The sequence below is a fragment of the Eptatretus burgeri genome, chromosome 7 (genome assembly GCF_056783735.1).
Source record: "Eptatretus burgeri isolate ZD-2024b chromosome 7, Ebu_testis_v1, whole genome shotgun sequence".
In the NCBI taxonomy this organism is placed as follows: Eukaryota; Metazoa; Chordata; class Myxini; order Myxiniformes; family Myxinidae; genus Eptatretus; species Eptatretus burgeri.
In genome coordinates this window covers 27,600,977-27,619,240 of record NC_140967.1, presented here as the reverse complement: position 1 = coordinate 27,619,240, position 18,264 = coordinate 27,600,977, and the positions used below count along the sequence as shown (strand labels likewise).

General features: G+C 41.5%; 1 protein-coding gene across 6 annotated transcripts in view; it reads right to left on the bottom strand.

The window, feature by feature from the left end:
* Nucleotides 1-18,264, bottom strand: part of LOC147022880 (uncharacterized) — a 192,483-nt gene that overhangs the window by 51,831 nt on the left and 122,388 nt on the right. For all 6 annotated transcript variants that reach the window (XM_085887807.1, XM_085887803.1, XM_085887804.1 and 3 more), the window contains 2 exons: nt 16,202-18,224; nt 7,012-7,049 (listed from right to left, as the gene is read on the bottom strand). In XM_085887807.1, coding sequence (XP_085743933.1) covers nt 7,012-7,049; nt 16,202-18,224 — 2,061 coding nt within the window. The remainder of the gene's footprint in view (nt 1-7,011; nt 7,050-16,201; nt 18,225-18,264) is intronic.

Genomic DNA, 18,264 nt, shown 5'->3' with positions numbered 1-18,264 from the left:
CCTTAAAACCAGGGAAACCTGCTGCTGACCCATCTAGCTATTGGCCCATATTTCTGCTATGTACGACATCCAGGTTGTTTGAGCATGCCCTTCTGGCCAGACTCTCTCCACTGGTAGAGCCCAACCTTCCCAAAGGATAAGCTGGCTTCAGACCTCATAGGAGCTGTGTTGATCAAGTACTTGCATTTACCACCAACGTTGAGACTAGCTACCAACACGCACTCAAGACAAATGTTGCACTACTTGACCTTTCATTCGTGTATGTTACAGTTTGGCGACATGGTATTCTGCTGAAAGCTGCCAGACTTTTCCAGTGCCAAGCCACAATGCGTGTTCTTTCTTCTGTACTTAGGAATCGAAGATATAGGGTTTCACTCATAGAGCAAACAAGCTCCATAAGGACTCTAAATGATGGTCTTCCCCAAGGGTCTGTCGTCTTAGTTCCAATCCTCTTCAACATATATGTGAGTGACATGCCTTGTACCACCTCCAGAAAGTTTGCCTACACAGATGCCCTTGCTACCCAAGCAATCAACCTTGAACATCTCAACAGTACCTGGTCCCAGGACTTAAAGGTAATGGAGCAATACTTCATCTACTGGTGCCTCAGCCCAAACCCAATAAAAACCACAGTTTCCGCTTTCAGCAACTGACTGGCTAACAGCAAACCCCAGGTTTCCTTTTGTGGCAAACCAATCAAGAATGAACTGTTCCCCAAGTACCTCGGAGTCACCCTTGATCACAGCCTCACATTCCACGAACACCTAAAACAGTTAACAGAAAATATCAAGACCAGGGTAAACATCATCCGGAAACTAGCGGGCACAGCTGGGGATCAAGTGCACGCACTCTTCACACTGTTGCCTTGCTCTTGCATGCTCTTCAGCAGCATACTGTTCTCCTGTTTGGGCTGAGAGCAGCCACACAAAACACTGGACACTGTTCTGAAAACACTGATGCAGATAATCAGCTATACACTGAAATTAACACCCATGCAGTGGCTCCCAGTCCCGTCTCACATCCCACCCCCTTCTGTGTGTCAGAAGGCAAGAATACTGAAAGAGTTTGACTGTGTCAAAGCCAATCCACAGCTTCCAATCCATGAAGACCTGCAGAATCTACCAAATATGTGACTCAAGTCACACAACCTTTTCTGGGGCTCTGCAAATGCTTTGAGTGATGCTGAGTTTAACACAAAGGACAAGTGGCAGAACTTCTGGACAGACAACACCAACAGCGGGATGGTCACCTCCATTGCCCAAACAGAGTATAACCACCACTTTTCAACTGTTTAGTCCAGCGGTTTAGACGTACATAAAGAACTGGTGAGTGAGCTGACAGAAGGGCCTCCAGTTTTTCGATCCATTCCGACCGCTCCCACCCCCCCCCCCCTCCCTCCCCGGAAACAGTGGTCTGCACTCAACAGGATCCGTACTCTCCATGCTAGGACACCACACCATCTTCACAAATCGGATTTTAAAGACAGCCCAGCACATGACTGACTGTGGTCATCCAGATCAGACTATTCATCAAATTGTGAATGAGTGTCACCTACAGGATTTTGATGAAGGATTTAGGGCAATCCACCAAACAACATACATTGCTATGAGTTGGCTGTCCAAATTAGACTTAGATCTGTGAGCTGCAATTTGTCATACGCAATAAGAAAAAGAACACTGCTGGAGCAATTATTTGTGTGAAAATACACCGAGTGGTTTGCCATTATTCTTCCAGGCAGTAGTCAGGGCATGAGTTTGTAATTTGGCCAGGGTATAGACATGCAAAGGCCTTTTCAAAAGGATCTTTATTGAACACCAGCGAAAAGGACACCCTGCTTAATATCCCTCTGAATGGTTCACCAATTGATGCAAACCCTAACTGTGAAGGACCAGGGTGACAACTTACAGTTTGATAAGAAAGCAAACCCAAAATAGGCAACTCAAAGGCGAGTGTAACAGCTACCTCTGAGCTATCCTTTCACCTATCTTGTAATACTTACAACAATAGTGAATAAAATTAAAATATTCCACATTTCTTTCCTAAAAATTATACGTATTGTGATGGCCTAGTGGTGAGCACACTGGACTTGTAGACCAGAGGTGTAGGTTCAAATTCATTTGAAGCCAGCAGAGTAAGGATTTCCCTTCTAAGCATCTAGACACTGTGCATCTCAAAATAATTATCATGTTGCAATTGAATTGTTGGTTTACAAGAGGGTTTATTCTAACATACAGTTGTACCCCTTTTGTGCAGTTGTAAATTCAAAATGTGCAGTTGTAAATCCAGATTTGTGCAGTTGTCAATTTGTTCTTTGTTTGAATTTGCATGGCTAGGGTGTCATAATTTGGAAGGAACCACAATAGACGTCACTGATAGTCTGATAGCTGACCAAAACTTATTTTTTTATTAACCTTACAATATAATGCAATCATACATATTACATAAATCATAATATATGACATAGACTACCACATTTCACATTACAAATTATATCTTAAACAGTGAGGATTATCAAACGTATTTACAGTGGATGTGAAACCACAAGTGGCTGCTCATAGTCACACAAAGAACAAAATCATAAACCTGAGCCTGAGGTTGACTATGACTAACATTAGAACCAAGTTTCAGGTAAGTCCAACTCGCTTGCTGTCTTTGGCATGAGTAAGATTAAACAAAATCTGTAGAACTTGCTGAAAATGAACATTTGAACCTGTCCAAGTAAGCAAAACTGTAAGAAGTTAGAATTTCTTGACCTTCTTCGTAGGTGGTACCTCCACCTCGTCAGGCTCGTCATCCTCTACTTTGTGTTCTGCTTCTGTGAAAATTCTCTTGAAGTGGATTTGAAACTTTGCTTTGTCATGGCTTTTGTTTCTGCGTGCCTTTGATGACAGCCAAATCATAACCGCCTCCCTTGGATCAAATGCTTCTAATGGTGGCATGTTGTAATGTATGTACAAATACAGATTTTCCATCTCCACTGACATTCTTGATCTTTCACATGTTTTCAGAGCATTGCTGCTACTTATAAGACGCTCAACATCTGCTGAATGAGGCTTGGCAGCCACAACTCTGCTTAATGCCTTCACCAGATTTGGAAACAGTTCTTTAGACACCAGATACTTGACCAGCTTGTTGAGAGTTAAGTCTTTTCCTTGTCCAGAGGACACAAGATCTTGGTATTCCATACCGAGTTCCTCAAGGTCAAAATCTGGACATATCAGCTGATGAACAGCCTTGATGTCAGCATCTTGTAGCTTCAAGAAGGGCACTAGTACCTCCATCATGTGCTTGTCAATGTCACTGTCAAACGCCGTCGTGCTCGGCTGCTTCACAGGCTCCATTTTTTCCCGCCCCTGCCTCGCATCGGAGTTTGTGCAGTTGTAAATTTTCCTTAGAATAAATCCTGGTTTACAAACACTGATCACTCACTAATGAGCTTCAGGGAGAGGATAGACAATGTACAGTGCCTATATAAAGTGTACACCCCCTTTCACAATTTTCACCTCTTGTTGCCTTACAACCTGGAATTAAATTGCATTAAATCCGACTTTTCCCACCTTTATTTACACATCGTAACCCACAACTTCCAAGTGAAAAACAAATTCTATAAATTTCACAAAATTAATCAAAAATACAAATCTAGAATATCTTGGTTGGATAAGTGTCCACCCCTCTTATAATAGCAATTGTAAATTATCTCAAGTGTAACCAGTCACCTTCAAAATCACACACCAAATTAATTTGCCTCTACCTGTGTTAAATTGTCGTGATTCTGATCATTTCGGAATAAAATCAGCTGTTCCTGTAGGTTTTCTCTGCTGGGTAATGAATTTCACAGCAAATACTCAACCATGAGCACCAAGCAGCTTTTAAAAGACATCTGGGATGAAGTTGTGGAAAGGCACAGATCACGAGATGGGAATAAAATATTTCAAAGGCCTTGAATATCCCTTGGAGCACAGTGAAGACAATCATTAAAAAGTGGAAGGCGTATGGTACCACGAAGACCCTTCCTAGATCAGGCCGTCCCTCCAAACTGGATGACCAAGTAAGGAGGAGACTGATCAGAGAGGCCACCAAGAAGCCAATGTCAATTTTGAAAGAGCTTCAGGCCTTTATGGCAAAGACTAGTCACTGTGTGCATGTGACCACAATATACCAATCACTCCACAAGTCTGGCCTGCAAGGAAGGGTGGCAAGAAGGAAGCCGTTATTCAAAAAAGCCCATCTTGAGTCCCATTTGAGGTATGCAAAAAAACACTCCGGAGATTCTGAAGCCATGTGGCAAAACGTTTTGTGGTCTGATGAAACCAAGGTGGAACTTTTTGGCCTAAATGCAAAACGTTACATCTGGCATAAACCCAAGACAGCACATCACCCAAAGAACACCATCCCTACTGTGAAGCATGGTGGTGGCGGCATCACGTTATGGGGATGTTTCTCAGCAGGGACTGGGGCACTTGGTCAGGATAGAAGGGAAAATGGATGGGGAAAAGTGGAGAAAATTCTCAGAGGAAAATCTGCTGCCCTCTGCAACAAAGCTGAAATTGGGACGGAAGTTCACCTTTCACCATGGCAATGACCCGGAACACAGAGCCAATGCTACATTGGAGTGGCTAAGGAACAAAATGATAAATGTCTATGAGTGGCTCAGTCAGAGCCCTGACCTAAACCCAATCGAAAATCTGTGGCACGACTTGAAGATTGCTGTCTATCAACACTCTCCATGCAACTTGACTGAGTTTGAATACTTTTGTGCAGAAGAATTGGAAAATATTGCCCAATCAAGGTGTGTAAAGTTGGTAGAGATCTATCCCAACAGACTCACAGCTGTAATTGCTGTCAAAGGTGCTTCCATCAAATATTAACTCAGGGTGGTGGACACTTATCCAACCAAGATATTCTAGTTTTGTATTTTTAATTAATTTTCTGAAATTTGTAGAATTTGTTTTTCATTTGGAAGTTGTGGGTTACGATGTATAAATAAAAATGGAAAAAGTCTGGTTTGATGCAATTTAATTCCAGGCTATAAAGCAACAAAAGGTGAAATTTTTGAAGGGTGTGTAGACTTTCTATAGGCACTCACTGTACTTGCCCTGCTTAGTCTGATCTACATCTGGTAGCAAGCCACATGTTGTGGTTGATTCAATGCCCTCAGGGCAACTTGGGCACAAATTCAGGGTGTTCCAAAATGACCTGGACAACTTTGGCTGTTAATATATTTAGTACCACAAATGATACAGTGATACCATTTGGTTTATATTATATAGAAACTTATAAAGTTTCCTGTATTTTCAGGTCTGGTGCCTTAAAGTAAAAGAAAATAGCGTATCCACAGGAGAAAGCTCAGTACGTCAAATGGTTCATCGAGAGGAGATCCGACACACAAGTTCAGGATAATTTCCGCACAAGGTATGGAAGGAATCCGCCATCGCGGACTAGTATCAGAGAGTGGTACAAGAGGTTTAAAGAGACTGGAAGCTGTCAGAAACAGAAAAGTACCGGTCGACCAAGCACAAGCGCAGCAGACGTTGAACGAGTGCGTGAATCATTTCAATAAAGTCCCAGAAAATCAATTTGATGCACATCCAGAGAACTGGGACAACCAACCACCACCGTACACAGGATTTTGAATAACATAATGAAACTTTATGGCTATAAGGTACAGATTCTGTAAGAACTCAAACCAATGACAGACCCAAACGCAAGGCGTTTGCCTTGGAAATGCTCAGTTGCATAGAGGATGACAAAGATTACCTGAAAAAGATTGTGTTCACAGATGAAGCTTGCTTTCATGTGTTTGAGCTTTCATGTATTGTCAACCAGCACAATGTGAGGATCTGGGTCTCTGAAAACCCCCAGGTGGTCATTGTACACATACGTGACAATCCAAAGGTTAATGTGTGGCGTCGCCTTCTCCATGACTGCTTAGTAAGGTCTGTTTTTCTTTGCGGATGATACAGTGACCTCAACAATTTACATGAACATGTTGGAAGGATTCGCCTTTCCACAGATTGAAGACCTGCAACCTGATATCATTTTTCAACAGGACAATGCTCACCCTCATTGGGCCTTCATCGTTTGACCCATCCTGAATGAAAAATTTCCAGGTCACTGGACTGGCCGAGATGTACCAACTTGCCTGTCCTCACAATTACCACACATAACCCCCGTTGATTTTTTTCTGTGGGGGTTTGTCAAAGATGTCCACAACACCAAGGTGGCAAACATGCAGGATCTTCATTCTCGGATCATAGTTGCATGCACATTGGTGGACGCAAACATGCTGAGCCGAACATGGCAAGAACTCATGTATCACCTTGATGTCCTGCGCATGACAAACGGAGCTCACGTTGAAGTATATTGATGATGTGCACAAAACTTTATGACTTTCTGTATCATGTAAACCAAAGGGTATTGTATCATTTGTGTTTCGAAATATATTAACAACCAAATTTTTTTTTTGTCTGTGTATTTTTGGAGCACCCTGTATAATGCTGCTCATCTGACCATAACCAAAAGAGGAAGCATAGAAAATGTCAGCTGCATGTACTAAGTGCTTTTTGAGGCAGTAAGAAAGGAATTGGTGAAATACTTGTATTTGCCAAACATGGACAAAATGGGCATATTAGATACAGTACATCCTGTTGGCTCAGTTTTGTTCAATACCACAACAAAATGACCACGGTTTTCTTTTTTTAATCAGTAAAAACCTTTGTCCGATATTTATGCTCATGTTTACAAAAAACATTAACCTGTTTAATGTACCCGTCTGAAATGATGGGTAAATATACTGGAAACTTCGCTTCAAATCCCATCATTGTATGCATTAGTCCCTTGTCTACTAATGTCATTGTAATGAATACATTGAAGGCAACTTGTGTCACAGTCCTGCATGTGATTTTTTAAAAAGCTCCTCCACAAGCCTTTGATAAATGCATAAAAGGGAAATGTCATAATGTATTTTATCATCAATAGATGGTTCTACATCGCCTGGAGTCAAATGCTTACCTGTCCGTTTGAAGTTCCTGACTTTGGTAAGGCTGAACCTGCAGCAGTGAAAAGGTTATAGTGAGATACATTTTAAAAGTTTTCAATCGTCTTTGATTAACACAACCATACTTTTAAAGGAGCATCCTTCTGTTTCAAGAGACTCGGGGAAATTGGCGCCTTGCACATCTTTTGATTTACTTTGGTGTCGATACAAGTATCACTGTAAAGTCACATGACCCAAAATCAGCATCTTTTCATGCGAAGGATACCTATGTTTAAGGGATTCTATTAGAGGTGTATACCAATGGTGCACGCTTGCGAAGGCAGATGATAGATCAGCCACGAGCAAAATCCATGTTGACTGCTGCAAATTCCAATCGTTCTTATTTTATTCCAGATATTCTCTTGGATTTGGAACAGACTTTTCTCAAAGTAAGGTGCCAGGAAGCAGAACAGCAAATGTAATAATGTGATATCAACATGAAAGGGGTTGAGAAGTGGCCTTTCGGAAATGAGATGCAGCTAAAAATTAAACAGCATTATATCCAATCAAGTGCTTTCCATTGTGTTGTGAGCGACAGAGAGATTTCCTTTGGATAACATGACCCAAACATTATGAGTGCAATACGTAAAATTGAAATTAAATGCATTGAAAGACTCTATATTATGTTCCTGAAATGAATTTGTACAAGGGAGGTTCGAATTTTACCTCGATTTTTGTTTTGAAAAGAAAAAGTAAAAAAGCAGATTAAATTTTTTGAGGTAGATTGGAGTTTATAGTGTTGGAACAAATATCTAGAGGTACAATTCCTGATTTCACGAATGTGCTAAAAATCAATATGACAACATAAGGGTGCAACAATAAATAATTCTGAAATTTATTGGTCAACAAAAATATCATAAAAAAAAATGATGTAGGGGATAATGAGTTAATTTAATTAGAATAGATAGATATCTCTTAATCTGCATGTTTAGATCAGTCATCTTGGTATGATCCCAAATCATGTTGCCAGCGACTGTGTTTAGTTTGTACCCTCATCCTCCGTCATTCCTTTGTAATTTCACCGTTACAAGTCCCATCTATGTTTTCACTACCTTTATTTTATGAACTAGAAACACCCGCTCATGACAAGAGTGGAAAGGGGGCTGGGGGAGATGGGGAGAGGAGGGGCAACTTTAAGTTGGAGGTGGCCATCCCAATTTAGTAGAAGGTCCCCATGCACACTACAAGTATATCCATCAAGTTTCAATGCATTTCATCCCACCAACAAATAAACAGACACATATGTTTCAATGCATGTCCCCCCCCCACCCCCACATCTATGATGACTATAGCTTTCATTATACTACAACACAGACAATAGGAATATGTTAAAATGATTTGTAAAACTACAGGGAGTTTGATTTCTTTTTTTAGCGATAACATCCAGTTTTCAGGTTATTCTGCCCAACGGTCAGTGCAGGAATGCATTAGCAGGTACGATAATCTCCCACTTCATCATAGAAGGAAAAACCTAAGTTGGAGGTGGCCATCCCGACTTAGTAGAACATTGGAATGGCCACCTCCAACTTTCGTTCAGCGGGATGATCACCTCCAATGCACACCCAGAGTATAACCACCACTTTTCAATGATTTCCTCCAGCGGTTTAGAAGTGCAGAAAATGCAGAGCACGTATGTAAGAAGGCCAAGTTGTTTTCGATTTTATAAGGTCTTCATACTGAGATACTATTATAATACTGTAAACTGCTAATACTGGGCAGAGACTCTCCCATCGGAAGCGTGGCTCCACAAAACATTTGCAGAAATAATTTGTCTCCATCTCCCCTCCCCACCCCACACACTCCATGCAAACTTCTGCTACTATGAATTATTTTTTAATGCATAAAACCTCTCTGCACACCCCAAGTATCAACCAGCAAATTTCAACTCATTCAGTCCAGTGGATTAGAAGTGCGTACAAGTCACACAAACAAATCACGAAAAATGTTGTGCATAGCACGATACTTACAAAATCCAAATGAACAATAGTTGCCATGGAAATAGCAATTTAGTATTTCTGAAAATTTGACCTATCAAGTGTTTTACATGATCGATTGTTATGCATAACAAATTTGGCTGATACATTTTCCAACTGCAGCGTAATAGGTGTTTTACATGTTTCGGATGGCCTTGACCTTGACATTTGTGACTAATTTTGATCAAAGTTTACACACGTATACTACACTTCCATACAAATAAGGTATATACATTTCAATTAGACATATTGAAAAATTATTGAGGTATGGCAGGCAATAATAAAATCACAAAAGTCCCATTACGTTATAATGGGGGGAAGTGGTTGTCATAGAAACCATTGACATGTCAAAAAGGCTAAATTTATCGTTTTTTGTTGAACCAATTCAGTGGCCCAATATGCAAATTTTGTTCAAATTTCAAGTCAATCGGATGAAAATTGACGATTTTGTGACCTTGATCTTTTACCTCAAAAACAATAGGCTTCTCGCTTTTGACTGGTTCTATCAGTTGGTGAAGTTTGGTGAAAATCAGTCTAGAATTGTGACTTCTAGGTGACTGACAGACAAACAAACAAACAGACAAACAAATTTGAAAAATCACTCATAGAGTGACACTTGGCGAAATGGAATGGCATTCAGTGGAGCACATACCTCCACCAGGCTGAATAGTTTACATTTGTATGTCACCGACAGATCAGATCTGAATCCGGACATTAACCAAAATCGAATTGGCTTGTTCTTGTCACCTAAGCAACTCATCCACCTAGTTTTGTCAAAACTGATCCACAACTTTTTGAGATCTCATGTAATACATAGTTTTTGGCCCCGTCTCTCAGTGGTGAAGAATCACTTGAAAAACTCTGATCCGGATGCGGATTCGAATCTTCACAAAAATTGAATCAACTCGTCGTTGTCACACACTCAACATGTACACCAAGTTTAATCCAAATCCATAAACAACTTTTTCAGATATCATGCAATATTGTTTTCAGCCCCATATCTCAATGGTGAAGAATCATTTGAAAATTAAATAATTCTCGTACGTGGATCCGGATTCGGATCTTTAGCAACATTTAATCGATTTGTCCTTGTCACACAACCAACCTGTTCATCAAGTTCCGTGTGAATCCATCCAAAACATTTTGAGATGTTGTGCGATATATCGTTTATGGCCCTATCTCTCAATGGTGAAGAATCACTTAAAAAATTCTCAGATCCAGATCTGGATTTGGATATTCACCAAAATGAAGTGTTGCTATCCTTGGTCGGTCAACTACACACACAAAAAAAATTTCAGAACGACTGCTTGAAAACTGTGGCCAGAAATTGTGTGACAAACAGACAGACAGACAGACATATACAGACAAATGCTACAGACCAACATACTTAGCAAAAAAAAAATTTCACCAAGTAATAACAAAATCAACTGACCAAGATACTTGAAAAATCTTTGCTTTTGCAAGTAACAAGATACATGTTGTGCTTCACATGATGCTTGTAAAATCCACTGCCTAACTCCACCCCACCCCCCCCCCCCAAAAAAAATGTTTTTGCCATTTTTTTTGCAACATCGACATCACTAAATTCTCTCGAACTACTACTACTACTACTACTACTACTACTACTACTACTACTAACATCGACATCACTTAATTCTCTCGAACTACTACTACTACTACTACTACTACTACTACTACTACTACTACTAACATCGACATCACTTAATTCTCTCGAACTACTACTACTACTACTAATACTACTACTACTAACATCGACATCACTAAATTCTCTCGAACTACTACTACTACTAACATCGACATCACTAAATTCTCTCGAACAACTACTACTACGACTACTACTCGCATCGACATCACTAAGTTCTCTCGAACTACTACTACTACTAACATCGACATCACTAAATTCTCTCGAACAACTACTACTACGACTACTAATAACATTGACATCACTAAATTCTCTCGAACTACTACTACTAATACTACTGCTACTGCTACTGACATTGACATCTACTCAACATGGAGTCTGGAACACTGACGGGTTCCTCTTTGTGAAGCCCATTTGTATACACCAATTCTCCTAAACGCTGCCAATACGCCATTATACGGTAGCTGTAAGTTGGAAACACATTCAGTAAGTTCTGTGGTCGTCCGGAAGACGTCAATCAAATTCGTCTACATACGCAATGTGCGTTTGAGATACGTTACACATAGGTTCAAAGCACGCTACACATAGATTCAAAGCACGTTACTCGTAGGTTAAAAATTACGTTTCGGGTATGCTAAACATTACCTCGACGTGTTTCGACTTATGAGTAACTTCCAAGTAACGTGTGTCCGACGTGTGTCAACGATCGCGGAGCGTGCCGAGAACTTATGTCAGCGTATGCGGAACTTGTGAGCCATACGTCGAGTACGTCGTAAAATTTTCAACATGCTTGAAATTTCACGACGTACTAGACGTACCACGTAATATGCCAACGTATTTCATTGTTTTTCAGCGTGTTCCTAACGTATACACAACTTACCCATACCGTATTCGACGTGTCCCAGCGTTTTAGACACATTTTTCATAGGTCGGCATACACTGGCTAAATCGTCAAGGTGTGACTGCGATGTTGACACTTCCAATTTTCAGGCGGTTATGATTTAAATCGGCGTGCGGCAGGTTTTTAACAGAGAACGCCACGAGTTCGTCGGCGATACGTGCAGCACGCTATGACTAAGTTAAACTATCGTTGGGCATAGGTTGTGAACGCTGACAACAGGCTAAGCATTCGTTGGTATAAGTTATCTTTAACACAACGAAACGTTCTGTGTCCGTTACTAATATGTTATGCATACGACCAACACGTTATGAATACGACCAAAACTTAAAAAAAAAACTCAAAACTTCAGCGTACGCCAACGTTTTACATACATTTTTATACGTTGCCATTCCTGGCTAAAACGTCAAGGGGTGACAGGGCCCTAACAAAGTTAACCGACCAACATACTTGCAAATCTTCGATCTTGATTTGAAATCTTCGATCTTCGATGGCATAATGCCGAAACAACATATTTTGAGAAAAGAGTGAATCTGTCTCAGAAGTGAATCCTTCCTGGTGTTTTTTTCATAAGGCTCACTTGGCTGCCCCTGGATGCGTTTGAGGATAGAGTAGAAGCAGCTGAAACGAGATTCCTATCCAGGTTCCTTCTGATGACTCTATCTTTGCCCTTTGCTTCTTCGAGTTCCTTCTGATGACTCCAATGCAATCTTTCATTTGTAGTACTGTATATGGGCTGCTTTAATTTAATTTAATTAATTTACAACCTCTCTCTTGAAACTGATACTTCCTGCCAATGAGCAATTGATGGCACTTGCCTTTTCTCAATTAAGTTGTATGCTCATCCAAAGCCTTCTGCTGTGTCCTATCACCATAATGTGCTGTTTTGTCTAAATAACCAAGAAAGCAATATTGGCCTACAGCCTCAGAATTAATGGTCAAGCAATAATAGTGTTGTAGTCATCCGATCGTGCCCAATACCTGGCACGAGTCGGGCAAGTTGTCTCAATACGACCGCTGCAGTCAACTGTTTCAATGACCTCAGCTGGATCACATGTCAATTTGCTTTGATACCATGCTGTTGAGGCCACCAAATCAGACAAACACTATGCTAATTAGCACCACACATCCTGTCTCGAATTAGGCCGAGTGAAGCCAGAGACATGTGGTGCAGTCTTTATATGTGGTATTAAAAACTGCGGCCTGGCAGAGTAACTCTCAACAGGTTTTCCTGAATTACAGAGTAGGGACTACGACAACCTGAATTTACTCTGAGACCAGGTATATTAAATGAAGCAATAATCAATGGTCACGGGGAAGGGAATACAAGGAGCAATCAACAAATAATGATGCAACAAGCCAATATTCCTTTCCCACAACCGATACGCGTCCAACAAACCAAACAATCGGATATCTAAGCATTAGGGCCTGACAGACACACCACAAGAGAAAAACAATAGGGAATCCACAAGACAAGAATAACTCCTGGGAAAACCTGGCAGAGTCGTGCAAGAAACCATGGTTCGATTCCCTGGTGGAGCAATGTGCCGCACATCCGGGTACTGGATCTTCCAATGTGCTTGTAAGGCTGAGTGGAGGAGAGGACACTGCCTTGGCTCTGACTCATTGGGAGCGAGTGAGGGGCGAAGCTTTTCCTCAGAAGATTCCCAACAACAACTTGCTTCCGCCCTCGCTCCACCCTATTATGCCCTCGGGATACGTGACATTGTTGATGCACCAAGCCCCTCCCCTTTCTCTCCAATTGGTCACCAGCTTGGTCTATGGGTGGGGCAAATCCATCCATGACCCTTTCACCTTAGTGACTGCCAACAACTGGGACTGCTTGGTCTGGTGGTACCTGCAACTTTCATTTTGCGCCAGAACTAGTGTCTCAAGGCCGAGCGAACACTTAAAATAGACATGTAGACAGATTTACAGAGATAAGAACATTAGAAATGGAGTCAAAAGGGTCAGGATTTTTAGACACAGACATTAGGAGGGGAAGACGGCGTCTATCTATTACATAAGCGACGCATGTCTAATATCACAATTAATTATGTCACGCTGATATTGAGGCATACATTGAGGATATAACTTAACTCGACTAAGTAGTGTTATCCTTAGATGAGAGTTAGTGGTCAAGTAATGATGGTTTTTTTTTTTTGGTTTAATGGGTTAAATAATTATGAATTAAAAGTACTTAGTCAGAATTTTGCTTTTCAAAGCTGAAAATATTGGGTGCATGGCATATTTCAAAGCTTCACTTTTGTCCCCAATCAATAAATCAAAAATACTCTTTGTAGCCAAATCACTTGGTCACTATCACGTCCAAATATCAGCTTCCTAGCTCAAAGGGTGCCTGAGATATTGCCAGGATGAGAAATAAAATAAATAAGTAATTAATAAATCGATAATAATTAAGTGATTAATCAATTAATTGATTAATCAAAAACATTTTTAAAATATTGTTTTGCCAAAACACGTTTTCACTTTTGTCCCCAAGTTTCAGCTTCCTAGCTCAAAGGGTACCTTTAAAAAAATGACAGCTTCAAGTGCTCTTTTGACCATCTTAGTTACCTATCCACTTTGCATCCAAAAATGTATGTTGCCATCGACATATTACATATTCAAAGGGGAGAAGGAATTGGAAGGTACTTTGTCAGAATTTTCTTTATTGAAGAAGAGTGATGGGTTGGTTTATTATTAGCCTTCAACATGACAGTTTAAAGTTCTGTTGTAACCATCTACATATTACATATTCAAAGAGAGGTGGTGGGCAGAGGGTGTGAAGGGTGAAAAGATGAAAAGATATGAAATAAATCAAAGGGAAGAAAGAAAAGAAACAAGTAGAGGTACATTCAATGTATGCCACCCCCATACCAAATAAATAAATAACAAATCCTCTCGTGCGCAACATTGCTTGGGCGCTGAAGGCGCCCCAAGATGCCGGCATGCAGCATGTGGAGACGGAATTGGGAGGGAGCGGTGTACTTCTAAGGTAAATGTGTACAAATGATACTGACTCACATTGCAACATATGGAGATGGACTTGGGGTGGAGCGGTGTACAATAATTGATTGATTCATTGATTAATTGCATAATTAAAATAAATAGTAATCATAAAATAATTGATTTCTCAATCAATTGATGAATAGCATACCTAAACAGTCACCATTTCATCCGAATCTGTAACTTTTTGAAAACTAAGTAATTCATCGAAAAATGAATAGTTAATTAATTGATTAATCAATAAATCAAAAATACTCTTTGTAGCCAAATCACTTGATCACTTCCAAGTTCCAAATATCAGCTTCCTAACTCAAGAGGTGCCTGAGATATTGCCAGGATGAGAAATAAAATAATTAATTAATTAATCTTAATAATCAAGTGATTAATCAATTAATTGATTAATCAAAAACATAAAAAATATTGTTTAGCCAAAGCACATCTTCACTTTTGTTCCCGAGTTTCAGCTTCCGAGCTCAAAGGATGGCTGAGATATCTCCCGGACAAACAAACAAGCAGTCATAGACTGGTACTTACGAAATTGTCAACTTGACCTCTGACCTTGTCTAATAAAAGCTGTCTCTAGAGAAGGTAGCGACGCAAACCAGAAGTTTCTATGATGATTCTGTACCAAACTATCAAAAATCGAATGTTTGACCTCACTGTGACCTTGACCTTTGACCGATTTTGACCAAAAATCTAATCATCACTAGCCATCACCCTCCTGAATCACGTGGTGTGATTTGACATTGGTAGCTTCTTCCGTTCTCGAGTTATCGTGCCTACAAACAAACACACAAACACACACACACACAAACACACAAACAGAGGACGGAAGTCATCAATATACTTACGAAATCTTTAGATTATTAGAAATCTTTAGATTTCGTAAGTAAAAAATGCAGTAAAAACTGAGTACTCCCTTTGGTGCCCAGCGATGTCATACATCACCTAGATATGGAATTGGGAATGAGCGGTGCACAATAAAGTAAAGGAAAGAGAAGAAAGATATACAGAGGAGATGAGAGATTTTTTTTCTTCCAGTAACCAACTCCTGCTTAACTTCCCCAAATCCAAGATCACTGCACACTTCCACTCTTTTCTTCCTGTTTTGTCACGTTTGAAGAACTGCCTTCCCAAGGCTGTTCAATCCCACCTTTCCTTCCACAGCCTCACATAAGCGATTAATCACCAACTCATGTCACTCCAAATCCCTCTTCTCGATTTCTTCTCCACCCATTAACCTTAACTAACCCAATCCTCTTACTTGTAGGTTATTGTACCCCTCTCCCTCCATCTTATGACAGAGTTCTGAGAGCATTTGTGAATTGTAAATTCAGCAGGGTTATCAAAAATGTTTGCATGAATGAAACATTGCTTTGCTGATGTTCCATTGGTAAGAAGGCATAGGCCAGCAAAATGGTGGAATGGCATTACATGAGACCTCTGTAGAAGTGTTTTCCATGAGGAATTGAAAATGACTTTCCAGTGTCTAAAAATGAATGAAGTAGATGCAATTACAGGAGCAGGCATATGGCTTTGATTCGTCCAACCTGTAAATAAATATGAAGAATAAAAAGAAGCCCATTAATCAAGAAAGTAGTCATCAATCACCAGCCTCTCACCTGCACATTTCCGGGACATGGTGCTGCTTCTCGTGATGCTTGTGACACCTCCTTCATACCCACTGGCTCCCAATGTCCTTGTTGCTGCTCATTTGTGGATGGGGTGGAAATTGATGCAGTGTGCTGCAGTGAGGCAACCACCGTGCACTTAGCTGATACAGGCAGTTGAGCAGTGTTTTGAGTGTCCGATCCATCCAGTGTGCTTTCATTGCACAACGGTTGCAGTGACGGTGCTTTCTTCAAAATAACAGGATTATACATTACACTTGGTTGTGTTATTACAACGTGCCCTTCCACATATTGATCTACTCCTGTTACCGGCTGTGCTGAGCCTGGCTGTGTTGTGCTTTGTTGTATTGTTATTGGTTGTGACGTTTTCCCATATGGTGCCATAACGCCCTGATGCTCTTCGACGCATTGCGGAACAACAGCACCCGCATTCACTACAAGTGCATGCTGCGCCATACCCAACCCTTCTGCACTGTTATGTGGAGAACAATGCAAGACCACACCAGTATGCTGCACCATATCAGCTGGAGAAAAATGTGCAAATTGACGTGGCGATGAAGCACAGCCATTTCCTGACATGACAGTCCGGCAAGCATTTGGGTACATCTGGGAAAGTTGGCCCAATGCTTGAGTCACTCCCCATGCAGGATCCAAGGATGAAGAAGCAGAAGATGTGAGAGGTGGTGTAGAAAGAGGTGTAAGCAGAGAAGGCGGCGGTAAAGGTTGAGTGGGCCGTGAATGTGTAGGTGAAGGAGGTACCTGACAGGTAGGTGCAGGTGATGTTGGAGTTAGTGGATGAGCAGGAAGAGATCGAGGATGAAGTGGAGATGTCTGTAGAATCAAAGGGGAAGTAGCAGCCTGGTTAAGAGGGGATGCAGGTGCCTGAGGCACATAAGGGACTCCAGAATTCTGAAAATCTTGAGAGAACGACAATGTGGATGATCCAGATGGATGATATTGACCCCATGCAGGTCGCCAAGTCTGACGAGGCTGCAAGTGTTGCTGCAGGGCCTGCAAGGTAGCTTGTAGTGCAGGACGCTGCCAGCCACGAGGTGTACTCACTAATGAAGATGGAGATGATGTAGTACAGTTGTCAGGGAGCAGGGACTGCTCTTGCTGGTATGCCATACTGTAGGATCCACCTTCAAACACAGGCCCTGAAAACTGGTGGAGTGGTGGTGGCTGGGGTGGTACAGAACATGGGGATAGCTTTGTAACTGAGACTGAAGCATGAGCTCTGTATGGTGGGAACTGCTCCTCCTGCTGCTGCTGCTGCTGCTGCTGCTGCTGCTGCTGCTGCTGCTGCTGCTGCTGCTGCTGCAAGGGCTCTCCTGTTCTCACCTCACCTGTCACAAATCCCCTGGCTTCTAATGCAGCCAAGAGACTGGGACGGCGGCGTGCAAAGGCCTGGACAAATGAGTCCAGTTTCTGCTGACCCTTGACCTCAGGCACCAAAGATTCAGTGGTAGGTGGCAGAGGTAAGTGAGGAGAGGTACCTGGTGCTGGGTTAGGATGAGGCCAACTTGCTGGACGTGTTGGCTCTTGCGTGTGCAGGACTGTAATCTCAGGGGTTAAAGGTGGCCTTGCATCATTCCCTCGACTAACCACTGTGAGATGTCCAATTGCTTCACCAGTAGCCTTCCCTGGTGTGGCTTCATTTTGTGCACCTTCTTGAAGGTTTGATTGTGAAGCCGTGTGCAACACTGTCACTATGGCTGCTCCTGTGCTTCCTGCATTCTGCACAGGGCTAGTGGGTGGGGCAGGTTGGGCAAGTGGAGATATAAGTTCAAGGACAGGTGGCAACATTTGTTGCACAAGTTCAGGAGTCATGACTGCATCAATTACTTCTGACGAAATCCCTGCAGTTCCTCTACCTTCCTCGCCAAGGGCCATATGCTTGTGATGCGCTTCATAGTGACGCCGCAATGAACGAAGGTCACAGTAACTTTTTCCACAGTTAATGACACAACAGCCAAATGGCTTGCTCTTCTGGTGTGTCACCATATGGCTGGCGCTGTGGAGCATGGAAAAAGCAAAGCTCAGTTCACCCATAG